At 44.1% G+C, this 17,607-nt stretch overlaps 1 protein-coding gene across 4 annotated transcripts in view; it reads left to right on the top strand.

Annotated features, from left to right (window-relative positions):
• Window positions 1–3,880: 3,880 nt before the first annotated feature.
• MAP3K3 (mitogen-activated protein kinase kinase kinase 3) overlaps window positions 3,881–17,607 on the top strand; it is a 59,473-nt gene continuing 45,746 nt past the window's right edge. Inside the window, exons 1-3 of one of the 4 annotated variants that reach the window (XM_065909400.1) lie at window positions 3,881–4,257; window positions 12,131–12,252; window positions 13,820–13,912. In XM_065909400.1, the coding sequence (XP_065765472.1) occupies window positions 4,254–4,257; window positions 12,131–12,252; window positions 13,820–13,912 (219 nt within the window). In that variant the 5' untranslated portion in view covers window positions 3,881–4,253. The remainder of the gene's footprint in view (window positions 4,258–12,130; window positions 12,253–13,819; window positions 13,913–17,607) is intronic. The other 3 variants (XM_065909399.1, XM_065909402.1, XM_065909401.1) reach the window with 3 other exon arrangements.

Raw genomic sequence — 17,607 nt, 5'->3', positions numbered from 1 at the left:
CAGGGTCTTTTCCAATGAGTCAACTCTTTACATGAGGTGGCCAAAGTATTGGAGTTTCAGCTTCAGCATCAGTCCTTCCAGTGAACACCCGGGACTGATCTCCTTTAGTATGGACTGGTTGGATCTCCTTGCAGTGCAAGGGACTCTCAAGAGTCTTCTCCAACACCACAGTTCAAAAGCATCAATTTTTCAGCCCTCAGCTTTCTTCAGAGAATTTATTCATTGGTATTTGTTGTTCCCTGTCATGTGTCCTGTGCTCTTGAAAAATGAAAAGGAATGTGTGCAGCTGGTTGTGAGTGACTGCTTAGTGGGACCAGTACCCTGAGGCCCTGAGCTCTAGGGTTAGGTCATGAATCTTGAGGTCAGGGATGACTCAGGTGCTTAAACAGAAGCACCTAGTCAGTGTACAACTAGGGTGATAGACCTGAGAAGGCCTGGCCCAGTTGGGAGGCTTCACATGGGGAAGATGTAGGGGGAGGAGAGAAACAACATAGAAAGGGAAGATAAAATACAGAACTAACGGAAATAACAACAGTTAGCAACATCCCCATCAGAGGTTCACTTATTCATTCAACAGATATTTGTTTTTTGAATGTGCCATGAAAGATGGTAGGCCATCTTATTTGAATGACACAGCTTCTAATTTTTTGTTGTTTTTTTTTTTTTTAGAAGATAGTACAACTCCTGAGACATGGGAAGGGGCCAACCCCAAAGGAGAGGCCCAACTTCTGTCTTTCTGCTTACTTTCTTAAAGGCAGCTACAGTAGAGTAAGACAAGTGCTTTGATGAATAAAGTACTAGGTGCTCTGGTGCCCAGATTTAGGGCTTTCTGCCTAGAAAGGCTTCCTGAAGGGAGCAGTGTTTAGGCTTACTTCTTCCCTGAAAGAATGAGGGTGGGGGCAAGAATGGAGGAGAGGGATGTTCAAGGTAGTGAATATGCAAAGGTTAGAGGCAAGAGAGGGTCATATTTGAGGAACTACCAGTGGTTCTGTGTGGCCAGAACAGAGAATTTGAATGATGGGGTTGTTGGAGGTGGGAAATGGAAAAACTTATGGTCGGAGAAGGAATGGTTTCAGGTCCTTCTTAACTACATTGATGTATTCGACTTTTCCTAAGGGTGATGGGGACTGTAAAATCTTTCAGGAGATCATGGCAGGATCAGGGATCCATTTTAAAAGGTCACCCTGTGATGGGAGTGATCTTGAGAAGCTGTTACACTAAATACTCCAAGTGGTAGACTTGGGAGGTTTGAACCAGGATGGTGGAGCTGGGACAGGGAGAGGAGTGGACAGATTGGAGACATGGTCAGGATCAGCTGTGGGGGAAGGGAAATGGAGAGGAAGATCTCTTCAAGTTTGATAACCCAAAAGCATCCAAGTTGGGGAACCTATGATGGAGAGAGCAAATGAGAACCACGGAGGAAAACAATGAGATCAGTTTGGACCTGTGGAATTTGAAGTACCTGCAGAATACTCAGTGGGTGATGCCTCTGAAGCTCAGAAGAAAGCCCAGTAGGATGGCCGCAGCGTGGGGATGTTTGAGATGGCTGGTTCAGTGACAGACAATGGAAATGGAGTCCTCAGAAAAAGCAGTTGCTGGGAATGTAGAGGAAGCATCAGGAGGCTCTTTCCAGCTAAAGACTTATGTTGCTGTATTGCATGTGCTACTATGTGTGAGGCACTGTTCTAAGTGTTGGTGACAGGGCAGTGAACAGGACATAGTCCCTGCTTCTACATGGCTTATGTTCATTGTAGTCGGAGGAAACAGTGTATAATTTCAGGCTCTACGAAGAAAAATAAGGCAGCATATGGAAATATAAAATGTTGGAGGGGAGAGGGCCTATTTTGGATGGTGTGGTTAAGCACTTTTGAGAGTTGACATTTGAGCAGACCTGAATGAAATGGAGGAATTAGCTGTGGGAAGAGCATTCTAGGTGAAACGAAGGGCAAGGGCAAAGATTCTGAGCCTGGTAAGTTCAAAGTGTGGAAAGAAGGCCAGTGTGGCTGGAGTGATTGAGGGAGCTAGAGAGGTGAGGTGGGAGAGGATGGCGGGGGCCAACTCCTGTTGGGCCCGGATGGCCATGACAGAGTTTGAATCTGTTCTGTGTGTTGATGGGAAACCTTCAGAGGGTTGAGAGCAGGGAGTGACATGTTAATTACATTTTACAAGGATCACTTTGGCTGCTGTGTGGAGCATCATTTGTTAGGTGATCGCAGAGGAAACAGGGAAACAGTTAGGAGGCCAGGGCAGTCACCCAGTATGTAGGGTGGTGGCTTGCACCAGGGTGGAAGTGGTGAGAAGTAGTTGGATTCAGATACATTTTTAAAGGAAAGCTGAAAAGACTTGCTGGATGATTGGATAGAGGAATGTTAGAGAAAGAGTGAAATGAAGGAAGATGCCTCCTAGATGTGTATTTTTATGACTGGGAAAACAGAGGAGCAAGGTTTTGTGGGGAAGGGGGAAAGAATCAAGAATTCAGTGTAAAACATGTTAAACTGGAGTTGTATTTTAGACATTCCAAGATGCTGCTGAATACAGGTAAATATTCCTAAATCTAAGAGGTGGATTTAAAGAAAAAGGTCTAAAGTAATTCTTAACAGATTAGATACCCGAGGCAAAGCCACCACTAAAGGTTCTTAGTTGACAGTTGAAAGTGACATCAGAGGAAGATGTTTTTGGTGTCTGATTTATCTTACACTGAACAGGGGCCTGAGGAAGGAAGCCCAGATTGTGGCGGCCTTGGAATCTGAAGATGGAGGTGTATAGCATGCTGAACAGTGGAGGCTGGGAAAATTAATTATGGTCATCTCTATTTTGAAATGTCATGCAGTCAAGCACAACTGTTTTGGGACAATATTAAGTGGCACGGGAAAACAGGATAAAATTTAACCACACTACAAAACAATATGAAGCCGTTTTTATCAAACGCTGTATACTTATGTAGGAAAGAGACAAAATACCTCTGGGGTGAAATTTTTAGTTTTTTCAATTTTAATACACAGAGCTTGTGTTGCTTTTATGACCAGAAAGAGTTTTCTTCCCGAAAGAACCTCACTTAATGGTTTCGGCCCTGGCCAGCAGATTCCTAGGACCCACTTCCCGGCATTACCCCAGCCCCTTGGGGTGTGTGGCTGTTGAGACCCAGGAAAAGGTAGGCAGTGGTAAACCGCTCCTGCCTCCCGGCAAGCGCAGCCTCTGGACCGGAGGACTTGCTTGGGGTTCCGGCGGCAGAGGTGGCCACACGCCGGGAAGCGCTCAGAGCCAGAACCCTCCCCGCTTATTACGCGCTGGTGTGGGGACACGGAGGGGCAGGACGTCAGCCTCAGGAACCGCGGGGAGCTGGAAGGGCGGGAGGCAATGGGGCCCCTCCAAACGTCTTCCTAAACTCCAGCCCCAAAGTAGCCGGCGGGGAACCGCGCCAGCCCGCGCGCCAGCCGAGACTAGGGTGACTGACGGGAGGTGGGAATGTGGGCGGAGCCTCAAGCGCGAGCTGTGATTGGAAATACCCTCACCTCCCGGGAAGAGAGGGCGGGCAAGTCTGCGAGGGATGCGCAGAGGAGGGTGCTCAGAGGAGGGTGCTACGGGATTGGCTAGCAGCGGAGTGAACCGGGAGCTGTTCCGATGATTGGCAGAGGGTAGACAACCCTCCGAAACTGCTTTGGCTTCGCCTATTCGCATCCTGCGAGAGTAGGCGGGATTGGTTCATCGAGGGGTGCCGTTGATTAGCTGGCGGCTGAGAGTTAGGGTGTTGGAGAGAGCTGGGGGAGGAGGGGCGGCGGGGGCAGTGACTTCCTCCTTGTTATTGGCTGGTGAAGTGAGTGAGGGGTGGCACCAAGGGCCAGCGGCTGGCTAGGATTGGCGGATGCTGGGATGAGTGACAGACAGGGGGGCGAGCTGCGCGACCAGCGGTTTGTTTTTCGGAGCGTTCCTGAGGTGGAGAACGGCGGCCGGACGGAACGACTTCGGGACTGAGGGACTGGCGGTCGGGCGGGCCGAGCGGCGCCGCCGAGGCCGGGCTGGGCCGAGCCGAGGAGCTCCGGGGATGTAGCGGGCCACCCTGCCCATGCCACAGCGCCCGGCTGCGGGCGGAGCCGGAGCCGGAGCCTGGGGAGGCGGCGGGGGCCCGGAGCAGAGCCCGCGCCCGCCGCGCGGAGCCAGGCCCGCTGCCGTCCCCGCCGCCCGGGCCCCCGGCATGCAGCTCCGGCTGCGGAGGTGACACTCGGGCCGGAGCCGCCGCCGCCGCCATCGCCACCATGGGTGAGTGTCGCCACCGCCCCGGCCTGTGCCCGCGCTGCTTCGCGTCGCCCCGCCCCGGGCTGAGGGGAGGAGGACCCTGGGCCGCCGCCTGACAGGCATGGACAGCCCGCCCGGCCGGGGCTGCGGACCGCCGGCGCCCGCCCGCCCCGCTCGCGGCTTAGCGGCTCCGCGGCCCGGGCGGGGGTTCTGGCTCCCCCGGCCTTCAAGGGCGGCCCCGTCCCGCTGAGCCCACACGGCCGCCTCTTTCCGGGCCGCGCGGCCAGCACATCCCGAGGAAGCGGCGGCGGGTCGAGGGCCCGTGCTTGGCGGAGCAACCCGCTCCGGGCCGAGCGAGTGGGACCCCGAGCCCGAGGGCGGGGGAGCGCGGGCGCAGTGTGGGGCCCGGGCTGGAGGCTGGCGCGGGCCTAGCTGCTGGGTCTTTCCCTTGGTTTGCTTTTTTTTCCTGCCTGTGTCATTTCCTTCCCTTTGCTCACACAGGCCGGCCTGTGAGAGCTCCCGGGGCTTGCTCTCGAGCCCTGTGCGCGCCCCAGCGCAGTGGGGAGGGCGAGAGGGGAGACGGGCCGGGAGGTGATTAAAACGGCAATCACTGTTATCAACCGCGCGGTTGAGAAATGCAAGCTGCACGCAGATTGCTGGAGTTTAGGAATCGACTGCCAGTGATAATACCCATCCTACTTTTTGAAAAATCTCCTTGCAGTGTTTTTACATCCATTAGTTTAATCTAGCAGTCTCCCTGAAATTATGTAACTTTTGAAAGAGAGAAACATTCACTACACAAAAGAATCTCTGTGAAATCATTTCCTTTTTAATCGATAGTTGCAATTTCTGTTGTGAAGATGTAGTCTAAGGCACGCTTTTAGTGTCTTCCACACGCAGCATTTGAACTGAATTATATATTTCATGTCCTTTGTGGTAATCTAGCAGACAACTATTGGACTACATTAAGTAGCAATAACATGTTCGATGTACTGAGCTTCTCTTATTGGATCAGTTATTTTGATACGGTTGTCTGCAGTGGCAGGTTTTGCGAAGTATTTGGCATTGCCCTAATTAATCAAGGGGTAAACTTCAGTAAAGGGATCATTTGCACAGCCACTGATTCCATCTGTGAAGAGGGAACATTAATGTTTGCTTTGCCCTATGGCAAGGTCAAGTCGTTTTTGTACGAGGTTAAGTGTTTGCTGTGTCACATTGGGCAGTTAATCTTTTGTGGCCCATCTTTACACTCTGGCTTTGAATGAATCGCCTTGTTCTGTTCCACGCTGCCCCTCTACAGTAAAGAGTGGGTTCCTTCATTTATTGGGCTGTTTCCTTCCCATGCTTTATTTCAGAAGTGCTTGCTTTTCTGGGCAAAGTCTGTGACAGTAAGCAGAAAAGGAACTCAGTGAGGCCTGGTATTTATTGAATAAATACGTAATTCAGCAAGTACTCGTTGAGCATTTACTGTAAATGGGGAACATAATTCTTGTCCTCCCCAGGTTTCACACATTCATCTTGTGCTCTGGAATTTGATGATCACACTAAATCTTTGAATTGATTTGTGAACCTACATTTGTGATAGTTTTTCTAATCAGTCTTTCCTTTTTATAGTGTGGGGACAGGCTTAAGTCCCAAAGGGGAGTGTGAATACTTTAGGGTGTGCAGACCTCCTATTTTCCACTTTCTCGACTGCTAAATTAGTGTCCAGATGTGTTGACTACATCTCGTGCCTAATGATAAAATAGAGGTCAGCCTGTTTTCGCATTTCAAGATCATTTCAAAAAGTTTAAATGTGTGAGTATATGGAGAGACAATGGTGGGAAGGAAAGGAACTATGTAGATAGGGTCCAGAGACCCAAAGGAAAAAGGACCCAAAACTCAATATCTTCTCATTTGTTCCTATGTCAGTTTTTACCTGAAGAAAGTGAGACAGAGAGGGGAAAGTTAACTTGCCTGGTGGCTGCAGTATATTAATCGGCAGACAAGCTGATGTAAGAACCCCTGCCTGGCTTTCTTCTGCACTCTTCCCTCATACCATTCTCACTTTCTTTTAAGTAGATGACCTTGACATGCGCTTAGAACTACTACTGGATTCTCTTAGAACCTGACCTTCAGTTTGCTTTGTATAGGGCTCAGCAAGGGTGTCTGTACAAACACATACACATGGAGTTTCTCTCCTAAGTACTCGTTTCCATTTTGGTGATATAAACGATGAAAAGTCAGATTCCCAGGTTAGCATGCGTTAGTTGATGTATGTAGTCCTAAATAAGTTCAAGGGGTAATAAGGGAGAAACATAGACTTATTAATATTTTTATTATACTTGTTAAACTCCAGCCTAGTGAGGAAAGGACTAAAACTAATTTGAGTCCTTGGCCTTCAGGTTCCTTGGTTAACAGTCATATTTTCCTGAGCTGTTCTAAGCCCCAGACTCAAGCTTGTTTGACAGCTTAGGTTGGTAATGAAAACAGGTCAGATTTTATATTGGCAGTTAACCCCAGTAACTTTCTAGTGGAAATTACACTTATCCTTATAAATAATAGGAAATACTCTTTTTGTTTGTTTTTGGCCTTTTTTTTTTTGGCTTTGATATTTTGTGGTTATAAAAAAACTGGAAATTGACTGGTCGTTTTTTCTTGGTCACACCAAAATTCCCTCCTGGTTTTAGTAATCATAGTGGCAAATGCTGCTAATTACACCTAAGATTAATTTGCTAGTGCTTACTTGGGACATGCTCTATAAATGCAATCTAAAATTTGGTGGGAAGTATTAACTGAAAAATATATAACAACTTGGAAACATTACAGGAATGGGAACTGAGTGTAGGATTTAGGATGGTGTGGTTCTGGTTTGATAACTTGGTTTGAAGTCAGAATTGTTTCAAGGCTGTTGGAAGCTCCCAGTTAGACTAATCTCAGTTCAGTTTGGCTAGAATCTGACTGCCTGTGTAGATCTAAATAGTTGGCAACTGTTTTTTAATTGAAATTGGGATCGGAGATTAATGACTCAACATGGCTATGTCACAACTAGACTTCTGATGTTTTACAAAATTATGGTTGTCTTTAAAACTGAATTTTAGGCATTTATAAAAAGTAAGTATCAGTCCAACTGAGCATGATTTAGTGAAATACATAGAGGATAAGAAGCAGTTTTCTTGGTTCTGACTATCTAAGCTATCCATTTTTCCTTTGCCCCTTTTATTGAACATCTCTTCTGTGTCAGATACAGTACATGTCCCTGTACATGTATTTATCCTGTATTTAAGAAGTTATAGTTAGGTAAGGTGAACCAGAAACAATAAACAAATAAGCGGTGTTATAGATACCTTGTCAAAACTGTAAAGATACATTGGATGGAGAGATCGATTCTGTAGTTTTGAGATTGACATACATTATCTATAGTCCTCAGGCCTCAAAGGTTAATTTCATTAACTTAAAATATAATATGATGGTGATATATGGATTCTTATGAGGAAGCAATAGCTTACTTTGTAATATGTATTTTTAAATTTTGAGTTATCAACTAATATTGAAGGACTGTTATATCACAGAAACAGAAAAATAAACCCCAGAATTTGACTTTGCGACCTAGCAAAGTTTTCTACCAGGGCCTTGAAGGAAAAAGGAAAAATGTTTGTTGTGAATTGAGGATCAGACCTTTTTGCTTATACTTATTATACTAGGAGATGATGTTTGCCTAGATGGACAGGGTGGGGGAGAACCGTGCGGGTATGTAACATGTCATGGACAGTAAGGTAGTAAAATCAGACTCACAGACACTGAAGCACAGGATCTCCCGATTGAGCAGTGTGATCAGATGATCTGACAAAAGTTGGGTAGAGTAGAGCATTGTCAAGATGAAGAAATCATTTAAATGAAAACAGAGATTAAATTTGGGAGTTGTATGTATGGGAAAAAGTGTCTGGCATCATGCAGGACAACAGTGTTTATCCAACAACATGTTGCTTCTGGAAACTTTTCTGGGGTTTTAGCCAAGGGAATTCATAAGTGGGAGTGCCTTAAGACCCTGCTTTTAGATAGAAGTAATAGCTTAGTCTGGAAGAGTGACTTCCTGCTGGGGTTAATGAACGAGGAGTGTGTTTGCCTGGCAGCCCCCACGCCTTAGGTCAGGATATCAGAAGAAAAAGTACTCACTGCTGGATAATTATGGATAGCTATCTGCCTGAGACTGCTGACAGAGCTTCCACTTTTTAAGCCTGAATTGTAAACCCTGTTTGATAGATCCCTTCTTTTTTTTTCCCGTATGAATATTCCTCACCCCTAGATCTTTAACCCCCTAATCTCTAGAATTAACTTCTTCCTTTGTGCTTCTTTCTGGTAGCTTTGAGGTATGTCATACCACCCCCATCCTTTGGAAGTCTTTTCAAGGTTATAGCATACTCTTACCTCTGCCTCAACTTGTTCACGTGTGAAGTTCATAAAGGAATTATTGATTTCCACTACTTCCAGTTTTCTTTTAATCTTCAGCTTCTCGATTCCCTGTCAAGAAGTTTCTGCCTCTATTACCCTATTGGACCTGCCTGCCCCTGCTCTTCTTTGGTCTTAGCTTCTGTGGTGTCACTTTTTGTTTGTTTGTTTATAGTTCTCTTAAAGACTTCTGTGCTCACACGTCTTCTTCCTACTCTTCTTGTTGACATGAGTATTCACTGGCATCAGTCCCTGAGCCTCTTTTCTTTTCCTCCGCTGTTCACTTGCTTTCATGTCCCTTCTCCTCCTAAGTTCATTTATAAAGCTCTCATCCATAGCTGGAACAGCTTTCTTTTTTTGAAAAAAATCTTTATTCTGTAAAATTATCTATATAACCCCTTGCTACTCACGCTGTAAAAAAAACTTTTACACGTGTGTTTATGTATCCTGTCTAATTCGGTCTCTTTATTTGCATAACCTTGTATTTGTGTGTCATTTGTCTTTTTACCCCTAGAATTTAAGTACCTGAAAGTATCTTTCGAAACTGTCTAATGTATAATACATGATAGGTAGTCAGTAAATGGCTATTGTTAATGATTAATAAAAATTCTAAAATAAAGTTTAGGATAGATTGTGGCCTCCAGTCTTTTCCCATTAACCTTTTTTTCCCCATTGATGATGATAAGAGCCAGCATTTTTTCAGCGTTAGGTACCATGAGGAATAATTTGTAAGGTTTTTTTTTTCCCCCTCTTAAGTCTCACAGCAGCTCTGTGTAATGATACTTTTATTATGTACATTTTACAGATGAGGAAATTGAGGTTTAGGGAGAATAAATGATTTGTCTAAGGGCTCCTTAAAACCCAAGTCTTTCTGACTCCAAGGTCCATATAACTGCTGCACTCTAAGAAAGCTATTTGGTAATTTTTTTTTAAAGGAATGCATATGGTAGCACAGATAATTCAGTTAAAATCCCAATCCAGGAAGAAATGCCTGAGAGAACCACTTGATGTGCATCCCGTCTTTATCCATCTCCTCAGTTTGAAGTATCAGTTTAAGAACCAGTTTGCCTCTAGAAATGTATGCAACTCTGACAAAACAGCAGATTCTATAGCTATATTTCACTTGTGTCAGTTGTCCTGGATTCCAGGAGATAGAGCCAAACCATTCCTTCAGTGTGTTCTCAGTGCTGGAACTACCAAACAAGTTTATCCGTTAAGTAATGCCAGGAATTGGTTAGCTTCCTGGAAACAGAGTTTGTCAACCTGATAAACTAGCTCTTATAATAGCATCATCTTATACAGAATTAGAAACAATTTCTCTAATCATACTTGTCACAGATTTGATTTGAAAAGCATGTGTGTATCTGTGTATGAATATACACATCCATTTTGTTTCAATATCTGAGTTGAGACAACTATTCTCAATTCTAAGGCAGGTTTCCTTAATATTGAAAATTACATGCATTCTGCTGTTAGGACTATCAAGGGATGCTCCTCAGAAAACACCCATCTCGTGCCATCTAGTCATAATCATAGTGATCCCAGTTTACTGTTAAGTGTGTGCATGTGTCGCTCGGTCGTATCTGACTGTTTGAGACCCCATGGACTGTAGCCCACCAGGCTCTCCTCCAGGAGATCTTCCTGACCCACAGATTGAACCTGCGTCTCCTGCATTGGCAGACGGATTCTTTACCATTGAGCCACCTGGGAAGCCCCCATTTACTATTATAGTTGGTCCAATAATTTTATACATATATAATAATTAATAATATATAATTTTATACATATATTATTTATGTTAAGTTTAACATCAGTGCATGTGTGTATGCTAAGTTGCTTCAGTCGTGTTTGACTTTTTGCGACCCCCTGGACTATAGCCCACCAGGCTCCTCTGTCCATGGGATTTCCCAGGCAAGAACACTGGAGTGGGTTGCCATTTCCTTCTCCAATATAAATGCATATATTTATATTATATGTATGTAAGCCTGTCATTATAGTTTAGGTGTTATACTCTAGTTTTAAAATCTTGGTTTGGAGGTTAAAAAACAAAAACCAAGCAAGTTCTCTTTCTTTAAGGAGCCTACAGGTAAATTGTGAGAAAATATAAAATAATTGATGGGATGTATGAGTTTTAATTTTTTAATAAGTGTCTTTGTGTAAATACCTGCTTCGTCCTCATTCGTTACCTTATTTACTTCATTCTTTTTGTACTACAATTGTATCACTCGTACTTTTGTATGTACTTTGAAGTGGAATTAGAAAGGAAGCTACTCTAATGGTGTTTTTCTTACAAGTCTTAAATCTAATTTTACTTTTCTGAGCAGGCAGAGATCTCTTCATGGGTACCCTTCTCCTTCCTTCCTGCACCTCCTCAGAGGGCAAGTAGGGCACCCGAGCAGATTTGGTCCAGGACAAGGGGAGAGGCGAATGATGCCATTTACTGTCTATGCTCCATGCTGGTCTTTCCTTTACACAGGGTATTAGAATATTTTCAAGGGACAGTGATAAAGGGCAGAAGATAGGCACAGTCTATGGGTGGAGTCTTGAGCTTGCTTCTTTTAAGGTGTGCCCCAAGTCCTTAAGTGACTCACTTGTCACGAAAGCAAGTATAACAACTCATTCCTAATGTTCCTTTGCAGATCAACAGAACTGTTTATTTTTAACCTCCCACTGCTATTTGAGTGGACAAGGATCTCTTGAAGGACCTGGGAGAATTTGGCAAAACGTGGAATTGACCTGGTTTTAGGTTCTCGGCTTTGGCCAGTTGTCTTCAGTGCATGAGAACTCTAGTGCTCTATGCTATTTCAAGAAAGGGGGATTAAAAGTAATACCAATAAGGCAGAGACAATGCACTGCTTGCTTGGTTAGGGAAGAAAAACAATAGAATTGCCTTTCGACTTCCCCGTGGGAAGCAGAAGGCCTATAAACTTGTAAAGAGTTGGGAAGGGGCATTCGGAGGCTAGGCTTGTGAAACAACTTCTGTTTAAAGCAGCAGCCTTGTTTGGTACCTTTTAAACATGCTTTCCTACAGTCCTTGAAGGGTAAGTCTGTGACGGTTTCCGCCTCATAGTTGGTTCTCCGTGAATTCATCTTGTTACTCAGCACGCTGCTGCACTGTACTGTGTTGTTTTTCACTTCACTCCAAGTTTTCGTCTATTTTTCCTGGTTGAGTTTCTCTGGCACTGGAAGAATTGGTTTGTTTGAATACCTCTCTCGGTCCCAGTGAATAGGTAGATATTGCTGCCAGAAATCTGATTGGAGAACTGTTAGAATCCATTAAAATTCAATTCGCCATAGTCTGATCTCAGTTATCCTCTTTTCACAGGTAGCAAATTTATGTCGCTTAGTTACAGGGTCTGTCATTCCACCTGGGCAGAACTCCCTGAGTGTGAGTCATACAACTTGTGAAACTACTTCTTTTGTGGTCCATTTTAAAGTGTCTTAGCCCATGTGCTCTCTTTCTTTGCAGACGAGCAGGAGGCATTGAACTCGATCATGAAGGACCTGGTGGCCCTCCAGATGAGCCGACGTCCCCGGGTGCCTGGATATGAGACCATGAAGAGCAAAGACACGGGTCACCCAAATAGGCAGGTGTGTGCAGCTGTGGCTGTTAACTAACTTTGTTGGGGGGTTGGTTTCAGATGGGAAATATGTGAGAAGCCAGTGATACTCTAATATAGGTTGAAATGCTGTTGGCCCCTTCCTTTCAGTCTGTTGAATGGTAGGTAAGTGATGTATAACCACCAGGTGTGGGTCATGATCTGGAGTCCCAGTGCCTTGTGCATCTGACCTTGTAAATAGCATTTCATTTGTGGAAAATAAGAGTAATTTCTTATGGGGACAGTACTCATAGAATTTTTCCTTTACTGATCATTTGGCAAATATTTTATCCAGACTCTTGATCTCTAGCTCAGAAGGTCTTTAAGCAGTATATTGTCAGGAAGAATTAATTGATTTTAGTTTATTTAAATGTAATTAGGAAGGGAAATGTATTTAATAAAACATCATATATTCTGAAGGTAAGAATGAGTGATTTTGTTATTACTGCTATTTACAGCTGTTTCCCCTCATTAACTCAGGTAGTTGAGAGTGCCTGTTTTACTGAGAGCTGTGTGCTTTCTTAGGAATGCAGTTTCTCTTTTGTTAACATCTCAGCATGTGCCCTGTGGAGAACTTTCTTCTCCCGGTCAGTCTTGCTGAGCTCCTTGTTTCCCGGGTCCTTTGGCAGCAGAGAGGAGTGAGTGAGGGGGAGCCTGCCTTCCTAGTGGGCATCAGAGGGTTGTGTTCAGTGTGGTTGATGATTTCCTCCTTGGTGGTTCTCTTGGTTGTCAGCTGACCTTCTCTCTGCTCATCTGCACCTTGTCTACCAGTTCTTCAAAAGTGCTCTTGGTTCCTGGAGAAAGTAGAAGGGGCTGGAACTTTTTCTGTCTGAGGTCTGCTAGATGTAGCCTCCCAGAGTATTTCCTGCCTTTAGGAAAACTGGGGACCCCAAGTCCTTTTGTTTCAGTTATAGCGGAAGGAATAGTTTAAAGAGCTGCTTTTATTTTTTGTGGTTACCTTATAGAACTGGGGAGCAATAGAATAGGGCCCATTCTTGTACTGCTTTCATACATTATTCTGATTGTGTGGGTTCTCCCTTGCTGTAACATTTCTATTCAAAGCTGCTTTTGGAAGGAGCATTTTACCAGAAGTGAATCCCCTCCCCCAGGCTTGAGCCTAATGACCTCACTTTCCTTCCTGTCTTCCTATGTGGAGTGTGCTTGCTAATGCTGCTCCAGTCAGCTGATCCTTCTCCAAATGGGACTGTTAGCGTGGATATCAGTTAGTAGGTGAAAAGGGGAAGCTTTCTTGAGTTGGAAGGCCCGAAAGAACCCGGCTGAGGGGTGAAGTGGTCTGTTACTGTTTAAGAATCCTGCTTAGAGGATACTAAAGCTACTATTAGAAAATCTCGATCTTTTACTGTGCCTATTGCTGTGCTTTTGGAGTGAAAGCCGTGGTTATAGAAGTAGAAGGCTGTGAAAAGGATTGACTACTATCAGGAAATAATCTTAGCAAGAAATACTAGCTGTTTGGATCCACAGTTTACTTGAATATCATCAGACTTTTTCTGCAGCATGAAGGATACAGATTATTAACCTCAGTTTTTTTGTTTTTAAAGAAAAAGCACAACAGCAGCAGCTCAGCCCTTCTGAACAGCCCCACAGTAACAACAGGCTCATGTGCAGGGGCCAGTGAGAAAAAGAAATTTTTGGTAAGGAATAAAATTACCCATTAAAGGTGAAATGTGCTTTTAAATCTTGCAGTGCTCGAAGTGTATAGAGTTCATTTCTTGGACACATTGTCTTAGTGGATTTGTAGGGAGCACTGGTTACTCGTTACCTGTGTTCTGTCACCATTTCTCACAACAATATTATTCATACGCAGCCTGTACCACTGCTGAACAGTAAATTTCTGTGGTGATAGAAATGGTCTATGTTTGTGCTGCCCCGTGTAGTAGCCACTGGCCATACTCCTCAGTGGCTGTTGAGCAACTGAGGAACTGAATTTAAATTTTTATTCAGTTTTAATTATTTTAAATTTAAATAGCAGCATGTGGCTATTGGCTGTGGTCTTAGCACAACTTTATATAAGGGACTTTTGATTTGTTGGGCAAGAAATTGAGTACACGCTTGGAGATGTGTACATTCATCCTCCATGGACAGGTCATGAGTTCACGGGTTTCTACACATTGTGATAAACTCATCAGTGGGAAACCTATCTAATAGTCTAATCCAGGGCCATGGGGTTCTGGGGGGAATGTGAAGCCGTGGAACTGTCATGGCTGTTTAGAAATTGAAGCTCAAAGTTTTATGCTAACTTTCGGTAAAAGGACAACGAAAATATCAGACTAGCTTCTGCTGTTAATAAAGTCAAGGTTGTAGAGTGGTCTCTTCTGGGAAGTGTAACAGATGTTCAGCTTCTGACCAGGAGAAATATTCTTCAGCAAAATCCTGAAAGCAGAAGGAGAGAGAAAGTCTTAGTGAATGCATTTCCGAGGAAGTGTGAGTTGGGGTGAGATGGGGGTGGTGAGAGCAGTTGAGGGGAAAAGTGTTTACAGCCTGATATAATGAAAAGAGCTCAGCCTAAGAGTCTCGAGATGTTAATAGTTTGTTACTGTAGGACTTTACAGTTTACAAAGTGAATTCCCTTTTTAAAAATTCTTGTTTTTGTTTGCTTGGGCCTAGGATAGGAATAAAGTTTTCTCATTACCACTTCTTCTGCCAGAAGGTCCGTGCTTAGGAGGAGAGAGGGCTGAAAGATCAAAAACCTAATGTAAATGGCTAAGAGATGCCAAATTGGTCTAAGAATTGTCACACTGGACTAAAGATTCAGGTTGCAGAGTCCTGGTTGAAAGAAACCAAGTATTTTGGCCGGTAGGAAAGGTGGTTTGTTTGGGGTTAGATCGGTGCTCGTAGGGGCGAGCAACGCTTCAGGGTGAGAAAGGTAGAGCTGAGGTTGGCATAGCCTCCTGGGGCTCAGGCTTGGCACAGCAAGGAATGCCGCGGGAGCTGGGGCTTCACTGACAGAACTGTTTGGGACCGAGGCCTGGAAGAACGCGAAAGCCTAATTTAATATCTCTGCTTGGCAAGACTTCAGACATCCTCTTCCCTGAGTAAACAAACTAGGCGATTAATTGGAAAAAAAGAATGATTTGAGAACAGCTAAGCATTCTGGGCAGCTATGGAAGCACAGGGGCATGACGTGCTTGGTTATCCACCTGTTGGCTAGGAGTTAGGATCTGTGCGCTTTCTGCTTTCCCATTAGGTCCCTGGGAGCCTGCCGCCTGGTTAGAGCTGGCTGCACGTTTTTGGATCGGTGTGGCGCATCTTAGGTGTGACTGGGGCCCATAATGGCTCTGTAGGCCATAATGTGCAGACCCTTTAGAAGTCATCACTTGCAGTGCTTTAGCAACAGGTCTGTTTCTCCAAGTTGGCAGCTTAGTGTACTGAAAGGAGCACTGGCCCAGAAGTCATTGAGTTGTTAATAATCCATTAACATGGAATTTTACAGTTTGGAGAGTGCTGTCAACAACGACAATTAACAACACTAACAACAATATAAGCATGTGTGTTATACTTTAAAAATTCTCAAGGTGCTTACACAAAGGTGTTAAGTAGAGCCAGGAAGCAAACCCAGGCCTTCTGACCCCTGGTCACAGTAGTTTTCCCACGTGTAAGTCTGATGACCTTTCTGAACCTCAGTTTTTCTGTTTACCTCTGGAAGTTGTGAGCTCATAAACAGAATATAAAGCACTTTATATGTTGGAACACAAGGTATGGGTGTAAAGCGGTAGTGACTCCGTCACTTCTGTTGTCATGGAGCTGAAAAGTTTAAGGTTTTCTGCCTTTATTGGATTGACATTACTATCAATCAGATGGTCCTTTGCAGACTTCTGCAACTAACCTAACATATGAAAATCCCCATATACACCATGAAATATTACTCAGCCGTTAAAAAGAATTCATTTGAATCAGTTCTAATGAGATGGATGAAACTGGAGCCCATTATACAGAGTGAGGTGAGCCAGAAAGATAAAGACCAATACAGTATACTAACACATATATACGGAATTTAGAAAGATGGTAACGATGGCCCTATATGCAAAACAGAAAAAGAGACACAGAAGTACAGAACAGACTTTTGAACTATGTGGGAGAAGGGGAGGGTGGGATGTTTCGAAAGAACAGCATGTATATTATCTGTGGTGAAACAGACCACCAGCCCAGGTGGGAGGCATGAGTCAAGTGCTCGGGCCTGGTGGGCTGGGAAGACCCAGAGGAATCGGGTGGAGAGGGAGGTGGGATGGGAGACCGGGATGGGGAATTCGTGTAACTCTATGACTGATTCACATCAATGTATGACAAAACCCACTGAAAAAAAATAAAAAATAAAAATAAAATTAAAAAAAAAAAGAAAATCCCAGTGAAGGAAGAAATAGAATCCTTATTACCCCAGATTCCTGTTTTCCTTGAATCTTATCACAGAGGTAGGTAGAGGCTTGAACGGAGATGTTCATTAGTTGGTACTTGAGAATGAAAAAGTTGTTTTCTTCATAGCAGGCAGTAGAAGGGCAGGCTCTTGGTATCAGCTCTAAAGGAGGAGAATTCTAGGAGCTGTGCTGCCAGCAGGGTCAGGGACTGAGCAGACTGTCTTTTGCTTTTACTGTGATAAACCTGACTCTTCAGGACTTCCTTTTTCTTTCAAGAGTTATTGATAAGATAGGCTGGCTAGTTTGAAAATAAAACACAATACAGTGTACAAGTCTCATATTCTATTTCATAAGAAGCTTCCTTTTCTGTGGTATTTTATTAAGTAACAGTAAATAATGAATATGCCATTTCATCATTGATTTATTTATTCACATCCTCACTGAATGCCTTGCGCAGTGCTAGGACTGGAGACTGAGAAGGAACTGAGGCAGGGAAGACAGTCGCTTTATAGTCACCCCTTCCACTGATCTCTTAGGACTTCTCTGAGTTACACAAATAAAATTATTTTTGGTGCTCTTTTCTTCTCATTTATTTACTATCTTTGGCAAAATAAGGACTCCAGTCCAAAGATGTGGGAGCCAGCAAAGGTACATAGCAATGTGGGGGAAAGGGAGCGCTGCAGAACCAGAGAGAGGGTGCCAGAGATACTGGCTCATGGGGCCTTTGCCAGGTCAGAGGTTCACAGACCTTTGTTTAATAAACACTTTGATTTTTTTTTTTAATTCTCGAGAATCTTCTCAGATTACATGTTCAGTTGTTGAGTTCAGACTTTGAGAAGGTCTTTTCTACTTAAGTTTGGTATCATTGGTTACTCCTATTGCCCCTGTGGCATTCCCAGTTTGCAGCTCAGCCTGGAGGCCTGTGTTGTCTTCTCCTATCTGTGGCTCTTACTCTTCCTTTCACCACACTAGCTCTG

This window comes from Muntiacus reevesi, chromosome 18, assembly GCF_963930625.1.
Source record: "Muntiacus reevesi chromosome 18, mMunRee1.1, whole genome shotgun sequence".
Lineage (NCBI taxonomy): Eukaryota > Metazoa > Chordata > Mammalia > Artiodactyla > Cervidae > Muntiacus > Muntiacus reevesi.
The sequence above is the reverse complement of the archived record's forward strand: the minus strand, read 5'-3'. Positions and strand labels throughout refer to the sequence as shown.